This window comes from Exophiala mesophila (assembly GCF_000836275.1).
Source record: "Exophiala mesophila strain CBS 40295 unplaced genomic scaffold supercont1.2, whole genome shotgun sequence".
NCBI classification, from domain to species: domain Eukaryota; kingdom Fungi; phylum Ascomycota; class Eurotiomycetes; order Chaetothyriales; family Herpotrichiellaceae; genus Exophiala; species Exophiala mesophila.
Window position 1 is genome coordinate 3,160,533 of NW_015622505.1, and position 21,601 is coordinate 3,182,133.

A 21,601-nucleotide genomic window follows, 5' to 3' on the forward strand; every position below is an offset into this window, starting at 1 on the left:
TTTTCTATCCGCATTCTAAAGCGAGGGTCTCCGTCTTGGTGGCTTGAGACGTTGGAATATCTGAAGCAGCCTTGCGGAGAAGATCAAACTCCGATTGGCTACTGGAGACGCGTCGCAGATCGCGTTCGCGATAAGGCTTGGCGCTTCTCGAACAGGAATCCCCGCAACTTTTGATATCTGATATTGAATTGAACCTGGACAACTCAAATGGTACTTATATTTCTGCAGCAAGATCTGATATACCTCTCTTGCAAGCCATGGCTATATCAACGCGATCTCAGACCAACAGCCCGGTCAAAAAGACCACCACAGCGAAACCACCGCCAGCCGACACCAAATCATCCTCCCTCAAACACTTTATCCTCCCCACGGCACTTTCTGATAAAGCCAGGTTCCTGGTCCTAAACCATCCACAATCTTCTACACCCGAGCGGTTTCTGTTTTGCCCGGAGCGGGGCCTCTTTCAGTTCACCAAAGTCACCTCGCAAGACCCTCACAGCATTCTCCTCGCGGGCGCAGACGCTCATACAAGTGATGAAGCAGATGCTCTAAGCAAAGGACATATCAGCAAAGCTGCTGAACTATTTGTCGCGGCACCTTTCGACCTAGCCTTCATTCTCCTCGCCCTCCTTCGGCCATCTTCTCTCAAATCAAACCAAACCCTATTCCACCCGCTGGATGATATACTGGAGCAACACATTCAGGAAAACAGACATTTGCGGTATATCTTCAATCATGGACGGCCGCTCCTGGAATCCGCAATGGCCAAATTCTGCGACTCAATCGATGCAGGGGACGAACAAATGTTTCGGCCCAGTGATGACAAAACAATACAGATGTTGATGCAAAAGGTGGACTCTGTGATTAAACAAGGCTTACCTGCCAGTCTCGAGGACAAGTTTGTGAAAAGGAAACTGGACATTCCTTTGTTGAGTGTCAAGAGGGAAGATACGACATTGTCTTCGAGATCGGACGACCAAGTCGTGGAAGACTCTAGTCCTGCCGTCGAAAACGCCGATTCACAATCGTCAACAGCCAGTACCGCACCATCTACAGTCTTCTCCGAAGTGTCCGTCACTGCTACTACTTCTTCAACTTCCTCAGACCCCTCAGACGACATCCCCGAAAAACTCTACCATTCCCAAAAACAAAACGTCGTCCTCGACTTTATACTAGTCTCCTACTTCTCGGACACTGTCGCAGAGCATTTGAAAAGCCGCATGCGAGCCACAAATTCAGCCATCGATTTCACATCTCTCGACGAACATCTAAAACGGATCGCCAGCATGAAACTGGAAGCAGCTTCAGCGAGGTCCATCGGAGACTTCAGCCGTAAACGTGGGCTGGACGACGATGAGGCCGCAGAGCTACGGGAAGAAAAGAGGCGAAAACAAGAAGAAGATGAAAAGAAGAAGAAAGCTGGCGAGTCTCGAGGAGTAAGGGACTTGAAAAAGGTTAATGTGACGGGTATGAAGAAGATGAGCGACTTTTTTGCAAAGAAGCCGGTTGGGAAGGTGAAGGGATGACAGACAATGTATGATGATATTTATGGAATGGGTAGGAATTGAAATTCATGGGACGGCGCGGTATATGCTTGCCCCATAGTGTAGAGCATGAAATCATCATTATTACTTGTTATCATATGCAAGGAGTATAGGTAGAGGGAGCTGTGGAACTTTGTCTATATTTATAACCAAACCCTCCCTTGACAATATGGCCTCACCACGTGGGCAATGGGCACAATACAAGAACTCAAATCACGTGATTTCCCCTCTCGTGTCCTGCGCCTTTTATTATTCCTTCACCACATCAACATCACTCACACCCACGTAGCAAAAGCAATCAATCCATCCTGTTGTCCTCAACCAATATACGGAGTACGTACACACAACTACTCCGTACGTACACAAGTACTCGGCATCAACATACTCCGTACGTCACAACACAGCACCCATGACAATTCCCACTCCTACCGCCTACCGCCTACACCTACATACTCTGTACTACGGCTTGCTGCATGATCCAACCCCGTGGTGCCCGTCCCACCCTCCACTAAGCTTTTGCAATTTCAGCCATTTCCCCAATCTTACGCGACGTTTGATGTCGAATCAACCACTCTCCACCCTCGAAACCTTTCAACTCCAATCACGTCATGGGATCTGAGTGTCGGAGATTAACTTCGCATGGAAACAAAACTTCTGCACCATTTTCTTCAAACACATGGGTGGTTGGTCATGAGCAACCAACGTTTCGGGCCTATGACGCTGGGTTGTACGGAGTAGTCGTACTCGTAGTAGAGGCGGTAGAAGCAACTGTGATAGGTCTGTGATCTAAAATGCGATTCACTCGCAAGGCCATGGTGGTGCCGACTAAAACTAGAAGCGGTGTCTTAGGTATGAGTTCTTGCAGGCCTTGAAAGATTGCTGACTACCGCTGCTGCCTCGTTCTAGTCATCGACGAGGCTGGCTGGCTGGCTGGCTGGCTGGCTGGCGGGTGTGCACATACCCACACACAGTCGACCTCAAGCTCGAGGGCATGGATGATGGTCTGTGACGTGTCTGGAGATTGTCGCTCGATCGCAGCACAGCGAATTCGGCCAGTTACACACCCCTAGGTTGAACACTTTATCCGGCATCACCTGTCGTTGTCGTCGTCGTTGAGCGCCCACACCTACCAACACCTACCGGCACACCACGTATCCAAACTCTCGCGACAGCATGGCCCGCATTTATGTCTTTGGCACGCTCGACGTCCCAGTCCTCAAACGGCGGGATAAAGGGCCAGATGCTTACCGTTTCATTCGTATCACTCGTCTGAGGTGGTGGTCATCTCCAAGCATACAGTATGTACTCCGTAGATCTTCCGCTATAGACTGGGCTGGGCAGGCTGGGTCCGGCCAATCGGTTTTGTTCAATGATATACATCTGCATGCTTGTAGATCCTGGGGTCGACGCCGAACAGCGTCCACTCTGATCTCCAGTTCACATGGGTGACGATGACGATGACGATGACGAATGAGGTACAGCGGCGAGGCTCAGGGTCCAACCTACTCGCCATACTCTCAGCCTCGTATGGTATGTGATCAGCCAGAGATGCGCCGACCAGCACAGTCGGTGGAGTTCCAAATGGTCGTCATGTGCTTGCACATTTACTACATTTGCCGCACGTTTTCCGGCACAATCAAAGGCACCTGAATGCATGATTTTATTTCACCAATCCTCACCCCCAATAAAAACACTAGAAGTGAACGCACAATGTAATGCAATTGCCAAAAACTAGCTGAAGAAACGTCACTCGTCCATCGACTACCTAGATCCAGAATCTGTGCACTCTGTGCCCCTTTGACTCCCTAGAGTTAGGGTGGCACATTGCTTTCAGTCTTCCGGCCAGGATTTATCGCTTAAATACCCTTAGGCAAAGTCGCAGGCCCAGATACCTTCACCGAGCGCACAGCCAATCTTTGAGTAGCTGCCGTCGATGATGTCGGCATGTCCCGTCTGACCGGCATGGTTCCATCCTTGTGATGCAGAGGCGCAGACGCCGTTCAATCCGGGAAGGTTGGGGCGTTCGCAAAGCCATCCTCCAAGGAAGACAGACTCGAAGTTGCCCGAGTTACCGGGTGCCAGGACTTGGGCGAAGCTGCCTGGGTTCAGCTTGTGCTTGAGTTGGCCACCGGAGCTGTTGGCGGTGTCCTGGGCGTTGGCGACGAGTTGAGAGCTTTCAGTAAAGGCCGGCTTGCCGATAGCAACCCGCCATTTGTTGGCGATGGAAAACCAATCACCGCCACCACCAACAGAGGGGGTTGAGCCGGAGGAGCCGGAGGAGCCGACTGATGGAGCAGCAGAAGAAGCAGGAGCAGAGTTACCGCCGCTTGCTGGGGCGCTTCCACCAGAGTTACCACCGCGGAAGTTTCCACTGAAACCGGTGGGAGGGCTGGAGGCAGCGGTGACCTCGGCGGGAGCAGCCGTGGGTTCGGGGCCATAGCCGGTGACAGTTACAACAGCGGTGACGATTTCGACAGTCTCAACGGTTCCGCCGTTTTGAGGGGGGCTGCCGCCGTTCTTATAGTACCATTTGCCACCACCGCCCCAGTAGCCTCGGCCGGGTTCGCGGGCCTCGATGGCATTTCCATCGACGGCGGCGGGGGCGGCATATGCCGTGGCGGCCGCGAGGGCCAGGAGAGAAAGGCTCTTAACAGAATGCATTTTTTTTCGTCGGGTGAATTTATTCAGGGGGCTGGTCTCGTAGAGAGCGTGGGTAATCGGGCAGATTCCAGGGGAAATGGGCCTGATCAGTTGGTTGTATGTGGTTGGGATGTAATGAATGTGTATATCCACCGGGGATAAAGGAGCGTGTTGACGGATCGTCAAAGGAGTGATAACGAAAGTCGCAGACTGTTCACAAGAAGAGAGAGACGACAAAGCGAGGCCCAGGCGGCGTGGGGAAGATATACCGTTTGCACACTCGCGTTCCCCGGTGGAAATTTCATTGTCACCCAAGATGAGTCTGGGGTCCATATTTCCCAGTCGGGCGTGGTTTGAAACAACAAAGCCCCTTTATAGCGAGGCCTTGGCCGGCGCGACAGATTGACGAGGCGTAGGATGACCAGGACCACTGGTCCATCCAAGTGGCATGGTACCTTGCAGGGTGGATCCCGGAGGAGAAAAGTCAAGGTGGATAGATTGGGGGCTAGGCCGGAGGAGGGCAAGTGGCCCGTAGGGCGGCTGACGATTCGACGCAGGGGGCAGGATCAGGTCCCTGGTTGGGAACCTTTTTTGGGACGCCGACATGGACCAAGTGCACAATTTGCAACGGCACCAAGCCCAAGAGCCCAAGAGTCGTCCAAGGCTGGTCCAAGGCGCAACCGGAATTGGACGGTGAGAGGCAAGCAAGTCAAGCCATGGGGCCGAGGGCCAGGAATTGAGCCGTGACGACTAAGGAGAGTGACAGAGGGGGCGTGCAAGGGCAGTCAAGACCCGTAACTTTCGTCATGAGGGTACGAGTACATAGGTGCGAGAGTGCCGCGAGTGCCGCGAGTCAACGGACACCGTTGAGTAGACCTACACGAGAATCAGCTGTGACGTGCCTGTTCTACTGGCCGTGCGAAAGTGAGGCTCAAGCCCGCGGGGTCATGGAAGATGAGGACACTCTTGCTTGACAGTTTGGCGCAGGTGTCCCAAGCAACGGGTGCAATTCTCACCTTGAAAGCATAACAAAGCAAGGATGAATATGATGAGGAATACGGGGATTGGAATTGGGATGAATTTTGGTGAATAATTGAGACTGGGATGTGGTGATGGTGATGGTTGTAGTGGTGGATGTGGTGGGTTTGTGATGGATTCTCGAGTTCAATTTTTGGCTGCGATGCTGTTGCCTGTGTGCCTGACAGAGGGAAAGGGCGATGGGAGTGAGTAAGTTAGTGGGGAGTGCCTTCCTAGATGGCAGGGTACTGGGATACTGGGTGTGGAGGAAGGGGCGATGGATGTGATCATCTCATCTCATCTCATCTCGCGCCTGCCTCCAATAATACAACAAACAAGAAGCAAGGACCGGAGAATTGATCCTCCGTTTCCAGGCGTGACGCGTTGGATCCTCCACATCCTCTTCTTCTCTGCGCCCACTACCAACCACCACCATAACCACCACGCTACTACTACTACATACCACACTACCGTCTTGACGCTCAATGCTTGACCTTGACCATCCAAGCGAGTAGCCACCATTCCTCTTACCACATCCCTTCATGCACTCACTATAATCTAGACCTCGATATACGTTGACAAAACACTCAAGTCCGTCACAGTACCTTCAAAACTCCGTCACCTCTCTCGCCACGCACGCGTGGCCGTGGTCCAAAGACCGGAACTCGCCCTCGCCCCATCGAGCCCCTCGCTCACAACTCCACTCCTTTGACAAGCGCTTCCCGGTCGGCCGCGTTTCAGGTTCCTGAAAGTTTCTCGAACCCTCTCCATCCACTGTTCCTTAGCACTGTCCTCCTATCCCTTACGTGCTCAACAAGTTCGGTTCAGTTCGAACCACCTCTCCCATTTTGCATTCCGCATTTTGCATCTCGACCATTCATCTAGCCTTCACCTCCCCCATCTTGTTTCATCTTTAGTCGAGTTCCCAACCCATCTGTCGACATCCACCCGAGCGGGGTCGGGTCAGGTCATGTTCTCGCGATCGACACAATATCTCGATATTTACTGTCCTTCGCCCACAACTGTTTCATTCACGGTCAACACGCGGCCGCGGTCCACTCGGAAGGAACAGCTGCTCGCTCTTGTCCGCCACGTGCTACGAGTTATTCTCATCCTTCACGTTGTGCTTGTGACGGTGGCCAAGCTTGGGTCTGGAACGGTTCACGACCATGTCCAAATTCTGTTTCGGGCCAGTCTAATTGGTCAAGGCCTTGTCAGACGCATTGCCGAATACACGGAATGGTGGCTCCTTGTCCCACTGGGTCTCTTGATCGTGTACCTGTGTCTAAGACGGGATTATGTACAAGAATCACTGCTGGTGTTGCAAGGGCTAGGCATTCAGACGTCAACCAGTTCGGCGTACTACTTTTTACCCGCCACCTCGACGTTCATCCCCACCACACAGATCCAAGACATTGTGATCCATGAGGCATTCAAGGGGCTGGAGGTGAGATATTACTTGGCCGTGATTGTGGAAAACGCCACCGACGTCTTGGTTGTGTTTCCCAGCCTTCTACCTCGACGAGAATTGCTGGAGCAGGTCTGGCGAGGTAGTCGAAAATGTCTGTATTCTGGTATTCGCTAAGAGGCTCGAGGACTATTACGTCGAGGGGCCATCATAAAGGACGAAGATGATATGAATAGAATATGATACCAAGTAGTAAATGCAGACACTGCTTGACGGCTTGACTTGCTACGAAAGGATTAAATATATAATGTTTCAGCATTGTCATGTGATCCATAGCACCCCGACCACGATGACCTCTACTCATGTAGATGGTTGGCGGAGGTGAGAAGAGATGAGACAAGATAAGGTATTATGGTCTCATTGCTTCGTAGGAGAATTATAGTCATAATTTGCATTTAATAATAATGTATAATCTTCAGCTGCTGGAGTTGAAGGTTCATGCAATTGATTTGAGATTGCAAATATAATTAAAAAAATTCAGCACCATCCCATGACCTACAACAATTGCAATGCAATGCATTGCTTTTATCTTTCAACTCCCATTACATTCCTCTGTATATAGTATAGTAGTCCTTTTTAATTTAAATTGTACATGATTTATCATCGAGTATATTGTACAGTCTACTCAACTATATCCACTTCATCTCATGATATCATCCTCCTCTCACTTACTCACATCATCCAATCTCTCGTCATCGACTTGATCACCCTCCATGTCACCAACACCAACACCACCTTCATCGTCATCACCATGACCCACCCCAGTCGTCCACCCCTTCTTCAATCGAAATTTATGATTCAACGACTCCAGACTATCAATCGGCCTCTGCTTCATGACAGGAACATACTTCCCTTTAACCCTTCCTATATCACCGCCATCAAACGTCCTCGCCGATCGGAATTTCGCACCTGTTCGTCCCCCAACTTTAGGTTTAAACTCAACCGCTCCTCCAGTACGGTCACCTCCTCTTTTCAACGCTGATCCATCGCCTTGACTGAGCGTCAGGTCCATTAATGCTCCAGTCAAGACCTCTCGCATCTTCGCTCCTCTCCACAATTTCCACGTTTCTTCGACTGTGCCGCCAACGCCGAATTTGCCATCACCTTTGGTCGTGCCGGTCTTTAATGTGTTTTCGTCGCCGTTGTAGACCCAATTCAGGGCGTCTGCTCCGTCGTCTTGGTCGGGGAATACGCAGTCCCATAGTACTAATGGAGCGTCTTCGGCCATTTCGTAGGCTGGTCGACCAGGTGTCTTTTCGATGTCGAATAGTTGGTCCACGATGGAGGGGTCCTCGAGGCCTTGGCCGACGAGGAACAGTACTGCTACCATACAGCGGACTTGGTGCCATAAGAATGCTGTTCCGTGAACGGTGAAGGTGTAGACTTTGGGGCCCACGTGACTGGTTGATTTAGGGTGAGCTCCCACAGTGTCCATGAGAGAGTTGACCATCCCGGAGCCGGTCTGGACTGTCTGTCCGTGTGAATTTAAATCAGGAGCTTCGGTGAACTGAGACCCCGGAGAGGGAAATTCTTCAATGTCGGCATGGTAGATCCTCCGGACACAACTGGGCATCTGTTTGGCTGGATCAATCTTGCAAAAGTTGCGAAAGTCGTGTACACCCTCGAGCTTCTTAGCAGCCTCGCGCATGCGATCAAGGTCGAGCCAGCCCTCTCTGACAACGCCAGGCTCTCCCGTGACGGGATGTCTCAATCCATTAGTGCCTGGCGTGGGGCAAAACCCGGGGTTGGTGAAGAAATATTTGTAGCGGCGCTCGCGGCAGGAGAATCGAGCATCGAAATTCGGAGGAGGGTCGGGACACCATGCGAGAATACGAATGTCCGGAGGAAGGACCCAGTTAAGGAGTTGAGGATAGCAGAGCTCGTCGGCGATAGGGTCAAAGGGTTTGTCAAAAGAGGGTGAGGATGTGAGGGAATCGGTGTCGATCAGTGGTAAGTCGCTGTCGCTGTCGGCTGCATCATTTGGGTCTGCGTCTTGAGCACTTGCTTTGGTTCCTGTCGTTGGAGGATCGACTTCTTTCGGTCGGTTACTCCTAACTCTGATGCCAATGACTTGTCCAAAAGCACTGACACCCTTGTCGGTTCTTCCACACTTGGAATACTGACAGCCGTCCCAGTTGAGGTCAAGGATGACTTTATCTCTTTCTGACTCGAGGTGCATCTTATTTGCCTTGGTGTAGAGTTTTCCTCTTCGCTCGTTTCCCCAGACCACGTCATAACTCTCGTCAACTCGGCTGGCTCCTTCTTTCGAGCCGAGTTCGGGGCTGATCAGCCGGGTCTTGCGCAGGGCCTTCCACAGGACTTCTTCGATGGTTGGTTTGGCAGTGATGGTGCCGTTGGCGTGCTCGTAGCCATTGTAGTTGGTGCCGATGTAGGCAAACTTGAGAGCAATATGGCGTGAAGAGTAAGCATCTGGATCAAACGGTCTCGGGGGACGTTCAGGAGGTTCTTGTTCTTGCGTATATTGTGAAGTCTTTCGGCGAAGTTGAGATTCAAGCGATGTGATGCGTGATATTAGGTCTTTGGTCGAGTAAGTACTATAGTCTGGTGGTGGTGGGGGTGGAGGGAGAGGAACAGGTCCTGTCTGGACTTTTTCGGCCAAGTAGTTGGCCATGTTTTCCGCCGCTGTGACCTCGTCGAGAGACAGTGGATTGCGCCTGCGCTTGAACTTGCGCTGTAGATGTGGGCAGGTGTGGAACAGGCGCTGGTGGGAGAGGGACAACCTGGGTGTTATTATGGCAGAAGATGTCTGCGTCTTGGACAATACTCGATCTGGTCCAGAGTGATTCAGGTGGACGTGAGGGACGAAGGTGACATGGAGCAGCAGCTTATAGCGAATCGCTGATTTTGCACAAGACGACACAATAGGAGGAGTAGGAGGCATCAAGGATCATGGAGAGATTAGGATCTGGCTGACCAGATCGAGGTTGGCGGTGACAATTGTTGTAACATTGTAGGAATGATTGGAGAAATATTTTTTGGTGATTGTGGAGAATCGCGATGAAAGTTGGAGGAGAATTGGAGTCGGGGGAGTTGGTGAAGGGTGTTAGGGGTAATTGGTGTTCCCTCGGGCGGTTGTACCTCTAAGTGGGCGCGCCTAATTGAGTCAATCTGGCCCTGAGAGAGCCCGAAGCAGCCTGTAACCATCCCTATAAGCATTCCCACCAATAGAAATGACCTGCTACTGTGTAACACCCTGCCTGTACTAAGTTGATCGCGACTTCCTCATCTACGAGTAGATTTGATGCCTTCAACTCTGGCCTTGAAATCTCTTCAAAGACTTCTACAACTCTCCATTACCATCATCATCACCAACACCATCTCCTCCTTCATCTCCGATACTTTGATACATCAAAATTTAAACATTACTCAAAATCCATTTCCCAGCTACAACTTGGTCCTCTTCCACTCTCCATGGGAAACTGGCTCTTACCTACCTACTTAGCAAGCCTGCGCCCTACCACCAATCGCGACACTTAATGGGCCCGACTCGGCCCCCTCAGCCGCTCTCCCTACTTTCCTGACCCGAACCGCTCTCCCGTGCATATCAAACTCAATCCTTTCCTCGTCACAGGGCAGCCAATGTGATTTTTCCAACATGTCTCCACGATCCCTCTGCTCTTCGAGAGCAAGTTCTGCGTGGGCCATGACGATGTTTTCTCAGCCTCCATATACCCACCTATCAATTCCTCTTTTATTTCTCTCGACTTCTCCACACTCTATCTTGGGCCATGCTTGTGGAGAGAGTTTGAAATCAACACTCGGACCCTTTATCTGAAAAGATGGCATTAAGCCCACGAAAATGAAAGAATTGGCCAAGTGAACCTTGAGAGTGCTGCTCCCCTGCACCATGGCTGATTCAATGCACCGCACCTTGGCTATGAGGTAATCGACCAGAAAAGGTATCCAGTGGTATCTCAAAAAGAGGACATGCATATTCCATTCCATCCCATCACTCCCAAACAGACCTTCACGTGATAACCACTCGCGGGTACCCGCGGAACAACAAATCTGATAAGCCCCTCCCCCCACATTCATCCCGCTGCCCCTCGTTGGGACAGAGAGCTCTTATAAGAGAGCTCTGCTCGCCAGTCTTTCCCTACAGCTTTTGGATTCTTCTCTTCTCAGACACTTTCATCTGCATCTCAACCATTCAGTTCCAGTCCTGACCAATTTTCACCCCTTGCTTCAGCTTCTCTGCGATCAAAATCCCAAACATATCCGGTACGAACTTGTATACCGCAAAAATCATGGAGCATATCACGTTGGGTATCAGATGGTCAAGGTATTTTGCAAAAGATTGCATGCCGGGTGTTCGTCTTGTCCCGTGTTGTCTTTGGTTGTCCTCCCTGGCTACAACTCTGTATCCCAGTCGAGGCTCAACCGGAGTAGCATGACGAGACAAGGTCGATCTGAGAAATACCGGAGAACTTGATCTGGATAATACCAGCGAAAGGACATGCTTTTGATTCCCCTCCCCAGGCACTCCCATGTGCTCGGGGTCGCGAGTGTACTGACTCAATACAGACCATCGTCACTCGACTTCCATCATGTCGACCGATAAGATTACCTTTCTCACCAACTGGTAATTCATGACTTTCTTGTTCTGCTCTCTGCTCTCAAGCTCTGATCCTTTCCACAGGCACGCCACCCCTTACCATGCCCCTCTGTACTTGGCTCAAGCCAAAGGCTTCTTCGCCGAACAAGGCATCAAAGTTGCTCTCCTAGAGCCCAATGATCCCAGTGTCAGTAATTCCCAGAGGAACCAACGAACTTTGTACTCATCATGTCCAGGACGTCACCGAAATCATCGGTACCGGCAAGGTCGACCTCGGATTCAAAGCCATGATTCACACCCTTGCTGTAAGACATCTATCTCTCCTGTCTGTGTTGATCCAATCCATAACCCGTTCTAGGCCAAAGCCCGTGACTTTCCAGTTCTATCCATTGGAAGTCTCCTCGATGAGCCCTTTACTGGTGTCGTCTACCTGAAAGAGTCTGGCATCACTCCCGACTTTACCACGCTCAAGGGCAAACGTATCGGCTACGTTGGAGAGTTTGGAAAGATCCAGATCGACGAGCTGACCAGCCACTACGGCATGCAACCCTCTGACTACACCGCTGTCCGATGTGGCATGAACGTGTCCAAGGCCATCATCAAGGGCGAGATTGACGCCGGCATCGGACTAGAGAACGTCCAGATGGTGGAACTTGAAGAGTGGCTCACAGCACAAGGCCGCCCCAAGACCGACGTGCAGATGCTACGAATCGATGAACTGGCTGAGCTCGGCTGCTGCTGCTTCTGCTCCATCCTGTACATTGGCAATGAGAAGTTCATCTCAGAGAATCCCGACAAGGTCAAGGCTTTCCTGCGCGCAGTCAAGAAAGCAACCGACTATGTCCTGACCTCGCCCGAGGAGGCCTGGGCAGAGTATGTCGACTTCAAACCCGTTATGGGCACCCCACTCAACCGCAAGATCTTCGAGCGCAGCTATGCCTACTTCTCTCATGACCTCAAGAACGTTGCTCGAGACTGGACCAAGGTCACCAACTATGGAAAGCGCCTCGGTGTATTGGACGCTTCTTTCAAGCCAAACTATACCAACGAATTCCTCGAGTGGACTTTTGACCCTGATTCCAAGGATCCCCTCCAAGATCAAAAGATGATGGCACAGCTGCAAAAGGATGTCGCTGCTCATGGTGGTTTCCAGCGTCTGGGTCAATGCCAGATCAAGGTCGTCACTTAAATGGAGTGGCTTTGACGTCTCTATCGGCACTTGTCTCCCATTTCTATCTATTGGTTAGAGGCATGTGGCCACTGTGTTTAATTTGACTGAATACGCTCCTTTATATTACTATAGTGGCAGACCACAATTTATATTGGCCGTAAAGATGGCACTTTACTCTCATAATTCTTACCAAGCTTGCACCTATGATGAGTGAAATTGTGTCCTTGTAGAATTCATCTCTCGTTGAGCCGACAGTATTATCGTATGATATAGAAGACCTTCTACCGAATAACTGCAAAGGTCCTGACCGCATTACTCTGTCTTAGACCATTGTGCAGTGATGGCTATCTAGCATCCTCAAACCCCCAATTGAAGATACCTTGACCTTCCTGATGTGGCTTCGAGGAACTGCTCCCCAAGTCCACCTATTAGCTGCTCATTAGGCGGCGTATCACAGTTGGACACGTTTTGAGGTCATCATTCCCGCAGCCATGGCCACTTGAGCCTCTCCCTTCTATCACTTAGAACTTCGATTCAAGCCTGAGCCTCCATGGCCCACAATCCACCATTACTCAATAGTCGACATCAACGCGTGGTTTGAAATCTTTGTATCTGACTAATTGCCAAAGTCATCAAACTGGACCCCGTTCCAGGAAAATGTGCTTCAAAGCCGCGCCAGGCACCAAATATACAAAATGCAATCATACAGTTGAGGCTGCCGAGAAAGTATACAAGTGCAAAGACTATCCCAATGGAAAAGACTGCGCCAACCCGAAATTCAACCATTCCATGACCACGAATAAATTCAAAGCACTTTGTCCAGAGTGTGTCGCTGCAAGGGACAAAGAATAGGCGACCAGAGGGAGGGAGGAGACGGACCATTGGGTCGGTCTCATGATATTACCAGTTAGGTGATGCATTGGTTGATGTTAGGTGTTGATTTGAATGATTGGTTGTTGCTGAAAAGAGAATCTGACTCGTTCTAAGTAGTCGGGGCACGAAACCCATCAATCATGATACTTTGGACTTTTTATTCGTACAGGCTGCAGTCAAAACCAAGTTTGGTCCAAGCATTGCGATATTGTTCCTCATTCAGCCAGGCTTCTTCCCTTGGGAACTCTTCCAACGACACCGAAGTCGACACCGAAGATCCAGATAACTGATTGGTGGTAGCTGGAAATGGCGGTGTTGGTGTTGGTGTTGGATAGACTTCCATCTGTTCTCCCAATATATCCGAGACCATGGTTTTGAGCTCCTTGAAAGACCATGACTCCTTCTGCGACCAACAACCTTGAAGAACGTGCTGAAATTTCTTTGCTGCTGGTGCAAGATCAAAAGTCCCCTGCTGGAGGCTTTTCCGAATCGACTTGACACTGGCAGTTGTATCGGCCTGTTCAAACGGATCCTTTCCCGTGGCGAGAAAGTAGATACATGTCGCAAGAGTGAACTGATCGTCTCGAATCTGGTACTGATATTCCTCGTCTTGACAATGCACCGCAGAACCAAAATCAAACAGTTTGAGATGATTATCCTTGTCGATCCCAATATTCACAATCGTCATATCTCCATGAAGATAACCCAAATCTTCCAAGAAACAAACAACGTTGAGTAATTCCATCATCCACATGGCGCGAACACGGTCCGTTGATGTCTTCCAAGCTTCTCGCACGGGTTGGATTTTCTCGAGAACAAGACAATCTACCTGCTTGCACTTGAACCTAGTCAGTATATTGGGATGGGGTGAACTGTGACTGTGACTGTGACTGTGATTGTGGTTGTGGTTGTGATTGGATAGTAATAGGTCATAGATTCGAGATTCTTGCTTGAAACATTGGAAACTCCGGAGTGACATGATGAGGTGATCAATCTGGTCTTCTTTTGTGGAACCCTCACCTACAGGGTATTGGAAGGGGACTTTGATCACGCATTGGTCGTCGAGTTCGAATACTATTCCTTGCGAAGGGCCAGAGCTGAGACATTTCAAGGACCAGAGTTTATAGGGGTTGAACCAGGTGTTGTCTGGCATGATGGAGGAAGAGTAGAGTTGATCGAAGTTGGAGATTTATGATGTATATAGCTAACGGATAGGTAGGGGAAGACAATTAAATTTACTCAATGATATGATATGGTGACACGGTGAAACAGTTCTCGTTTTTGATGTTGACCGCTTCGCCAAGGAATATTGAACTACTTAATGTACAAATAAAGTAATACTTAAAATACTACTAACATCCCTTTCCGTAATATTAATGTGGACTACTGTATAGGAAAGGGAAGGTCTCCCGGACCTCCATCACACCGATGAATCCATGAGCATCTATGAATACCCTACCTATCAACTGTCCTTCTCACCCTGACCGTGGGATATACTTCTTTCATAGACACCAGTACCTCTACTCTACAAATTTCGGCTAATCTACGCGAGGTCCAAGACTGGATGACTTCCAGGTCACTCCTATTGTGCCTCATGATTGATGGCCGCATGGGCACGCAAGGACTATGGACCCGCTCAAAAGCATGGGATGGTGTCAATTGTACTGGATCGATAGATGCTATTAGTTATTGATAATGTTAATATTTATGCTTACTTCTCACAGCTCAGTACGATTCATTGGAAAAGTAAGTGAACCGTTGAATTCGAACCCAACGAATTCCATTCAATCGGATACTTGCATGTCTACACAGAATTAAGAATAAAATGGCCAAAAATGCTTCCATTCTTCGTAGGTTAAACATATCAGCCCAAGGTACTAAAGTCTCAGAGATCAAATATCAAAAGTCACTGTCATCTATAAAAGAATGATCGGGGACTTCCAAAACGAGCTCCAAATTCTAGCAACGAGACACCAAGGTTGTTGCTTTGCCTTCGCCATGTCAAGGATTGCCGGTCCAAATCTGTAACACACCAGCCAACTCGTTCGTGCCTTCGTGCCCTGGTCAGCCTTCATTCTGTTCGACTGCCTCGTGAAATTCGTCGTTCTCTTCACCGTCGCTCGAGTTTTCTTTCTCTGGAGCATTGCCGACGTCTTGAGTTTCAGGAATCTCCAACTCTCCCTCTCCTTCCATTTCTTCTTCTCCCTCCCCCTCTCCATCTCCGTCCCCATCTCCTTCTGCGTCTGCCATTTCTTCATCATGATCGTCGTCATCTCGATCCTCACCTGACTCATCTTCTCCACCATCCTGGCCCTCGCCATCCTCTTCACCTGCATCATCGCCGTGTTCCCCCGCCTGTTCTAGCTCCGAGAATAATTGCTTGGTATCGTCGTCTGGCTCGCTAAGCTCACTGTCCGAATCATCATCGGCCACCACGCTCTTATCGCCGCCATCGACCATACTGCTTCGGCGAGAACTGGCCCTGCTATGATCCGCGTCTTCCCCTTTGGCGCTGCTGACACGTTTGTCGAGTGGCGAATCCCCACGATCACTCTTGATCACGATCTCAATGGTTGGGCGTTTGCTCAAGATCGGAGTCTTGATCGGTGGCGGCTTGGCAATAGCTGCTTCCGCTTTGCGTTGAATCTCTCGCCTTGTCACTGTCTTGGTTCTGCCGGGTTTTCCAGGGACACGGTGGACATCAGGCACCACATGACCAGTGGTCATTGTGGGTGTTCCTTGCACGCCCAAACCCAAAGGCGCTGAGACTGAGACGGCCAGTGGTCCTTCGGTAACTCCATCGGCCTGTGATCGGTTCAATGCACCATCGTCGCCAGTATTGCTCTCAGTCATCATGTTGATAAAGGTGCCCTGCGGGTACGCCATGGGTTGCGGTGCTGGCTGCTCTTCTTCTGGCAACTGGCGTATGAATTCTTCGTACAGACACGTATAAGAGTCTCCAATTAGATCGTCAATGGCCGGACCCTTCATGAGGCTGTTGTTCAGTCTCTTCAGGTCGATTGCGTCTCGCATGATGTCGAGGTAGACCGACGAAGTCTCTGGATCAAGAGCCCACTGTTCTACTTTCTCTGACTTCTTGGTGAACTCTTCGTGGTTCATTCCGTCAAAGACCGCTCGTTCGCGCCCGTCTGGAATCTTGCCGTGCTTTCTCAGCAGACCTACATATGCCACAACCGTGTCCTCCCACACCTTGGTGTGGTTGAGGAAATCCGTCGTCTTTCGTCGAATGCGGCGGATTAACTGGTCAAGGTTGGCCCGGTCGTTGAGCTGCACCAAGATCTGAACAAAAAAGTCCACGTATCGACCCGTGTACACGTAGTGTCGGCCGGGTCGCTCATACTCTGGTTTCCACACCTGCAATGTCATCGTCTTGGTAAAGATTTGCTGGGTAAACTGGTGCTTAGCACCAAGCGCATCCGCAAGAGTCCTGTCAACGTCGTAAATTGCATGTGCTGCACGATTGATAAAGCGGTGATGCCAATTGGCCTTGTCCGCATTCTGGAGCTTCTTAAGGACCGCCAGAATGTACGGTATCCATTCTGGCCCGTCATCGTCCTCCTCCAGAGTGATACCTTGTGCATATCTGGTATGTTGCATGTAATCCCAGCCTTGGTGAGGCGAAAGTACACGGCGGGACACCATCTTGTGAAGCACCGAGGCAAGCTTGAAGTGAGGTTCCAAGATGGGTTCGCTCGACTTCTCCTTTTTCGGCAATGACTCAATGGCGTCGGTGAAGGCCTCCAACACATGTTCAGCGGTGACTGGGCGCTTTCGAGACGCATTTACCGGCTGTTGAAACATCTTCCACAGACACTTCCCTCGCGTGTAATGCGAAAGCCAGGGTTTGGGCTTGTGCGTCAGCTTACGACCCAGGAGGAAAGCGGCAAATTTCCACAGGGAGTAAGCGTCGACGGGTTGGTAGATGGGCTGTTTGGACATTCTTCCATCGACTGTACTGCTCAGGTGCCTAGTGTACTTATCCGTGCGGAACGCTTCCATATCCAAAGGTGGGCGTGAAGATGCGTATAGTCGAGTTCCAAACTCTGAGAGCATGTCCTCAACTTTTTGAGCTGTCTCCGTACTGTCGTCAGAGGACCGCATCGCTATTGCCGTCGCCATCATGAAGCAGTGGATGGCCTGACGTTCAAGAAGGGCAATGTCGGCCCTTGCATCGTTGAGCTTGGTAGAATTCCAAATAAGATCGTCCTCAATCTTGGCCTCGTAAACTTGAGCAAGTCGGTACCATGTCTCCCATTTGTAGATGTTGTGATCCAGCTCTTGGCGAAACAGTGAAGCAGCAAGGTCCAAGTCATCTGTGGGCGTCGGTGTCACCCGTTTGACCGACTTGTACTTCGCCAGGCTGATTTGTCCGAGGAGAGAGTACCACCCGCTGCGAGCCGCCACGTCAGTCTCCGTCACAACAGGTCGTGTTGGCAGGTCTCCAATGCCTCGAATACATTGATAGAGGTCGTTGGGATTGATCGGCGTCTTGAGGTAACTAGATATCGTTCGTCGGTTGTACGACAGTGACGGTTGATTTTTCAACACGCCCATTGCTTGCTGAATCTTGTCGATAGTTCCTTTCAGCTCGCTCTTTGCCAAATCTTTGATGTTCGTGTTAGAGACGTAGCTCATGATGGTCGGGATCAAAGACCATGCTGTTTTGCGGTCGAGAGTTTCCGTGGGACACCCGTGGTTGACGTCGCCAACACCACTGGTGAACCGAAGTTGGTATAGGTCGAAAAACACCTGGATCATGTCTGCGGAATAATCCTGCTGGGTTTCTAGTGCGCCGAGTTCGCTCTTTACCAACTTGACAAATGTCTTGTTGGCGTATTTGCAATAGTGTCGAATGCCGAGCGCGTTGTGGACGAAACTCACGTACTCGGCAAGGTCGTCTGGCGCCCGCGTGAACGAACTTGGGTCTTGCACTGTGGCTTCTTTCAAGAGCGTGTACTGCAACGTCCAAAGCCGAACTAGCATTTCTCGAAAACGGTCTTTACTCTTGTCATAGAGTTTGACAGAAGACGCTCCTTTGAGAGAGGGAGGTGACGTCTGACCCACGCGAACAGAGTCCTCGTAGATGATGAAACCATGCAATAACCTGATCAGCCGGACTACTGCTTGTGTGGAGGTGCGTAGGTGTTGTTCATCCACACATTCAAAAGGGGCATCTTCACTGAGAACCTTTGGAACCAATCTGATCACCAGTTCATCAATGTCACGCAGCCATCTCAGCAAGTCCAGTCTTCGTGCGTCGTCGTCCGTCCCAAAATGCCTAGACGTGTAGAGTTCGTTCACACTGATCTCGAGTGAACGCAAAAGACAAGACACGACCTTTGGAGTGTACGAGATCGCCGTGTATGCATTCTGGAGTCGTCGCCACAGGAACAGCTTCAGCGAGGCATCCCCAGCTTCAAGGAAATTGTTCAATTCTTTCATTTTCAGCGCCACGTCGCCTAGATCTTGAGAGGGAGAATCAACGGCAACCGTGTCAAAGCCGTATTCGAGAATTGGCTCCAATTTCTCTATTACAGCGGCTGGGTCACTGTTGTCTGTGTCGAAGACGCTTGTGAAAAAGTCCAGGGTGCTCAGTCGAGAGACCTCTTGGTCAATTGCTGTTGTGTCAATGACTGGCATGGCAGTATTGTTGGGTAAGTAGAGGGCTGGCGCCTTGGTCTGCTCAACCAATGCCCTGAGGTCTTGGAGACACATTAGAACATGTGTCTTGTCAATATCCGGCTCTAGGGTTGCCTGGGTTGTGCTGGCCCAAGTATAACGAATTATCAAGGGATCATCTAGTCGCGGCTGGTTCATCGTGTCGAGATAGAGACTCATGGCAAGTTCAGCCAGCCCGGCCCACCGGTTCAACCTCTGATTCTCCATGGAGCGAATTTCGTCTTCTGTCTCACTACTTGGGCCAGTGATTTGGGCAAAGTGCTCGAGATGCAATTCGTACAGGGATTGGACGAGTTCGAAGAGGGAGCAAATCTGTTCAGTGGTCGCAGGGCTGATGTCGTCAGAACGCTGCCCAAGCAGAGTATGATGCTGCAAGAGCCTTTGATATACTTGTTCATCAGCGGATCTTGCAACCTGTGTCACCATGGCTTTTAGCTCCTCGGGCCACGTCTCCCGCATATATGATGATTGAGATGCATTGGCATGCTTGTCGCTTGCCAGCAGAGAATATAGCCAGAGGATGGCGACATCGAAAAGGTTGGTAGGAGTGGAATTGATCTGGGAAACTAGATGAGAGAAGGCAGATTCGTTGGAACCAGCTGGAGGGTTTGTCCCACGGGTCGAGGTGCTCCGGGAATGCTGCAGAAAAAGAGACATTCCAGTTGACTTTTCTGTAAAGTCTTGGTTCCCATGACCATTGATTATCGCATGAGACTTGTCATCGGACCAGTTGAGTAGGGCCATCCTGAGATCGCTTGACAATTTGAGGTCAGCGTCTTTGCTCCCAGTGTCAGGAACGGCGCCGAGATCTTTGTCTTGCCAGAAGGCCTGTTTGGCTTCCTCCGCCGAGAGAAAGATTCGCATCTCGAATTTTGAAAGCAATGAATTAACAACGTCAAAGGTGGCCTGATCGGCGTTTTCGTAGACTGCCAGTTGGTCGAGGAAAAACTGGGGATCGTCTTGCAGCGCGACTTCTTCTTGAGCAGCAAGATCTGCCATGGATTCTCTGGCGCGTAGACGTTTGCTCTTGGTTCGACCTTCTGGCTCTTCGTTGCCAGCGGCTGTCGTTGACCTTTTGCGCGAGACCGACTGAGCAGTATGTTCTTCAGGTCCGTCCACTGGGTGGACGTCGCTCGGTTCTGACGTGGTTATCACAGCAAGAGTATCATGGTCGGACACCATGTCTGTGTCTGGGTCCGTTGCTTTATCCGTTGCTTTATCCCCGCGGTCAGAAAGAGTAGGTTGACTGGTCGTGGCAACTTCTACTTCCAGTTGTATCCCCGCGGAAGGAGTGGTCATGGGGGACTCAGTAAGTTTCAAGGAGGGCTCTGCTTTTGTTGGGGAAGCTGGTGCAGCATTCTCCGCGATCATATCGGTGGCGCTTCGAATTTCACCCTTGTCAGAGATCTCAATGTGCACGGGTGCGGCTGATGCAGCCGCGAGAGCGACATCTTGCAAAGCATGCACGGCTTTGGTGATCTCTTCACCTAGAGATGGAAAAGTATCCTCGGCTGGTTCCAATTTGACCATGTCAAGGTCAAAGGTCGATGGTTTGTATCGATCATCGCTGTAGTCAAGATGGTCTGGTCTAGATGGTAAGAAGGGGTACGGATCATTGGTGGACCGCAAGGCCAATAGAAGAGGAGCACGAGGTCGGACATCGGTATTCTGCACGCGTGAAAGGTCGTCCTGTAAGAGTTTGAGCAATTGTTGCAGCTCTCCAGCAGCAAATGCTTCGTCCAGGCCAGACAAGTCGATAGCTTGACCAGAGTCGCCTTCGTCATCGCCTGCGAGCACGCTCTCGATACAGAACCGGGAAATCCTTTGACTGGACAGCACATCTGCAATGCGAGCACCCTTCTTCCAGAGATCAAGATCTGCATCGTCACGTTCGAGGGCCTTGGCGAAATCGTGAATGCTCTCGAGGCAGGCTTTCATGTAATACTGACACAAAGCGGCGCGATCGGCGTGCTTGTCCGGAAGATGGTGGCGTGCAACGTCGAGAGCAAACTGGCCTTTATTCTTGAAGGCGAGGTAGAGGATTTGAGGGATGGAGCTGGCGGATGAATCGGCTGCATTGGTAGGTATCAGAGAAAAAAGGGTAGAGTCTGGTTGGGTAATGCCGGTGACGGCATCATCGTCATTCTCGTCGTGGGTATATTCGGAGACGGCCTCAGGATACTTGAAGACTTCAGACTGGAGAAGTTCGCGGTAGGCATCACGGGCTTCGTTAAAGAAGGCCGGGCCCTGAGAGTGAAGTTTGAGGGCATTCTGATAGAGTTTGAAGGCTTCTTCGAGCTGGATCTCCTTTGTGTCGTCAATCTCTTCTTCGAAGGAGTCTTCCGGTTCGACATTTAGAGCCGTGAAGCCAGACATGGTGTAGGGAACAGGTCAGATTTCAATTGCCAAGAATGACGACTAGGGCGAGAGAGGGTGGTGTCCAGACATGGCTTGACCTTGCTTTGTCGATGGGACAAAGGTCATTGAATGCAGGATTCTTCTCAAGTCAGATCATAGCAAGGTGCAGTTGATTTCTCGGTGTTGTATCTGTAGGATTCTTAATTGATGGCGCAGGCAGCAAAAGTTGATATTGATATTGGTTCCTTCCTTGA

General features: G+C 50.5%; 7 protein-coding genes across 9 annotated transcripts; 3 read left to right on the top strand and 4 right to left on the bottom strand.

The window, feature by feature from the left end:
• Positions 1-257: 257 nt before the first annotated feature.
• PV10_02923 (uncharacterized protein) lies at positions 258-1,552 on the top strand (the record flags this gene model as incomplete). The annotated part of the gene is made up of 1 exon (XM_016367304.1): positions 258-1,552. One exon carries the CDS (start codon positions 258-260, stop codon positions 1,524-1,526), a length of 1,269 nt encoding a protein of 422 aa, XP_016226822.1. The 3' UTR covers positions 1,527-1,552.
• A 952-nt stretch (positions 1,553-2,504) lies between these two features.
• PV10_02924 (uncharacterized protein) lies at positions 2,505-4,555 on the bottom strand. The gene has a single exon (XM_016367305.1). It carries the CDS (start codon positions 4,515-4,517, stop codon positions 3,411-3,413), a length of 1,107 nt encoding a protein of 368 aa, XP_016226823.1. The 5' UTR covers positions 4,518-4,555; the 3' UTR covers positions 2,505-3,410.
• Positions 4,556-6,017: 1,462 nt separating this feature from the next.
• Positions 6,018-6,786, top strand: PV10_02925 (uncharacterized protein; the record flags this gene model as incomplete). Its single annotated transcript, XM_016367306.1, has 1 exon — positions 6,018-6,786. The coding sequence occupies exon 1, from the start codon at positions 6,172-6,174 to the stop codon at positions 6,784-6,786; it is 615 nt and encodes a 204-aa protein (XP_016226824.1). The 5' UTR covers positions 6,018-6,171.
• A 547-nt stretch (positions 6,787-7,333) lies between these two features.
• On the bottom strand, positions 7,334-9,619 carry PV10_02926 (tRNA pseudouridine(38-40) synthase; the record flags this gene model as incomplete). Its single annotated transcript, XM_016367307.1, has 1 exon — positions 7,334-9,619. Exon 1 carries the CDS (start codon positions 9,569-9,571, stop codon positions 7,334-7,336), a length of 2,238 nt encoding a protein of 745 aa, XP_016226825.1. The 5' UTR covers positions 9,572-9,619.
• A 1,090-nt stretch (positions 9,620-10,709) lies between these two features.
• On the top strand, positions 10,710-12,599 carry PV10_02927. 3 transcript variants are annotated; one of them, XM_016367309.1, is made up of 5 exons: positions 10,710-10,972; positions 11,215-11,272; positions 11,330-11,432; positions 11,482-11,550; positions 11,604-12,599. In XM_016367309.1, exons 2-5 carry the CDS (start codon positions 11,238-11,240, stop codon positions 12,432-12,434), a joined length of 1,038 nt encoding a protein of 345 aa, XP_016226827.1. In that variant the 5' UTR covers positions 10,710-10,972; positions 11,215-11,237; the 3' UTR covers positions 12,435-12,599. The 3 variants fall into 3 exon arrangements, with proteins under 3 accessions (XP_016226827.1, XP_016226828.1, XP_016226826.1); XM_016367310.1 differs by having other exon boundaries at positions 10,710-10,911; XM_016367308.1 differs by having other exon boundaries at positions 10,710-11,272.
• Positions 12,600-13,436: 837 nt separating this feature from the next.
• On the bottom strand, positions 13,437-14,516 carry PV10_02928 (uncharacterized protein). The gene has a single exon (XM_016367311.1). It carries the CDS (start codon positions 14,440-14,442, stop codon positions 13,447-13,449), a length of 996 nt encoding a protein of 331 aa, XP_016226829.1. The 5' UTR covers positions 14,443-14,516; the 3' UTR covers positions 13,437-13,446.
• A 594-nt stretch (positions 14,517-15,110) lies between these two features.
• PV10_02929 (uncharacterized protein) lies at positions 15,111-21,590 on the bottom strand. The gene has a single exon (XM_016367312.1). The coding sequence runs from the start codon at positions 21,363-21,365 to the stop codon at positions 15,354-15,356; it is 6,012 nt and encodes a 2,003-aa protein (XP_016226830.1). The 5' UTR covers positions 21,366-21,590; the 3' UTR covers positions 15,111-15,353.
• Between the last annotated feature and the right edge of the window lie 11 nt (positions 21,591-21,601).

What these genes read in the sequence shown, in the direction of transcription:
- PV10_02929 (XM_016367312.1), bottom strand. Translation starts at nt 21,365, where the DNA reads ATGTCTGGCTTCACGGCTCTAAATGTCGAACCGGAAGACTCCTTCGAA.
- PV10_02927 (XM_016367308.1), top strand. Translation starts at nt 11,238, where the DNA reads ATGTCGACCGATAAGATTACCTTTCTCACCAACTG. An exon ending in ATTACCTTTCTCACCAACTG is followed by an intron (nt 11,273 to 11,329) that starts GTAATTCATGAC and finishes TCCTTTCCACAG; the next exon opens with GCACGCCACCCCTTACCATG. An exon ending in TAGAGCCCAATGATCCCAGT is followed by an intron (nt 11,433 to 11,481) that starts GTCAGTAATTCC and finishes CATCATGTCCAG; the next exon opens with GACGTCACCGAAATCATCGG.
- PV10_02924 (XM_016367305.1), bottom strand. Translation starts at nt 4,517, where the DNA reads ATGGACCCCAGACTCATCTTGGGTGACAATGAAATTTCCACCGGGGAA.
- PV10_02928 (XM_016367311.1), bottom strand. Translation starts at nt 14,442, where the DNA reads ATGCCAGACAACACCTGGTTCAACCCCTATAAACTCTGGTCCTTGAAA.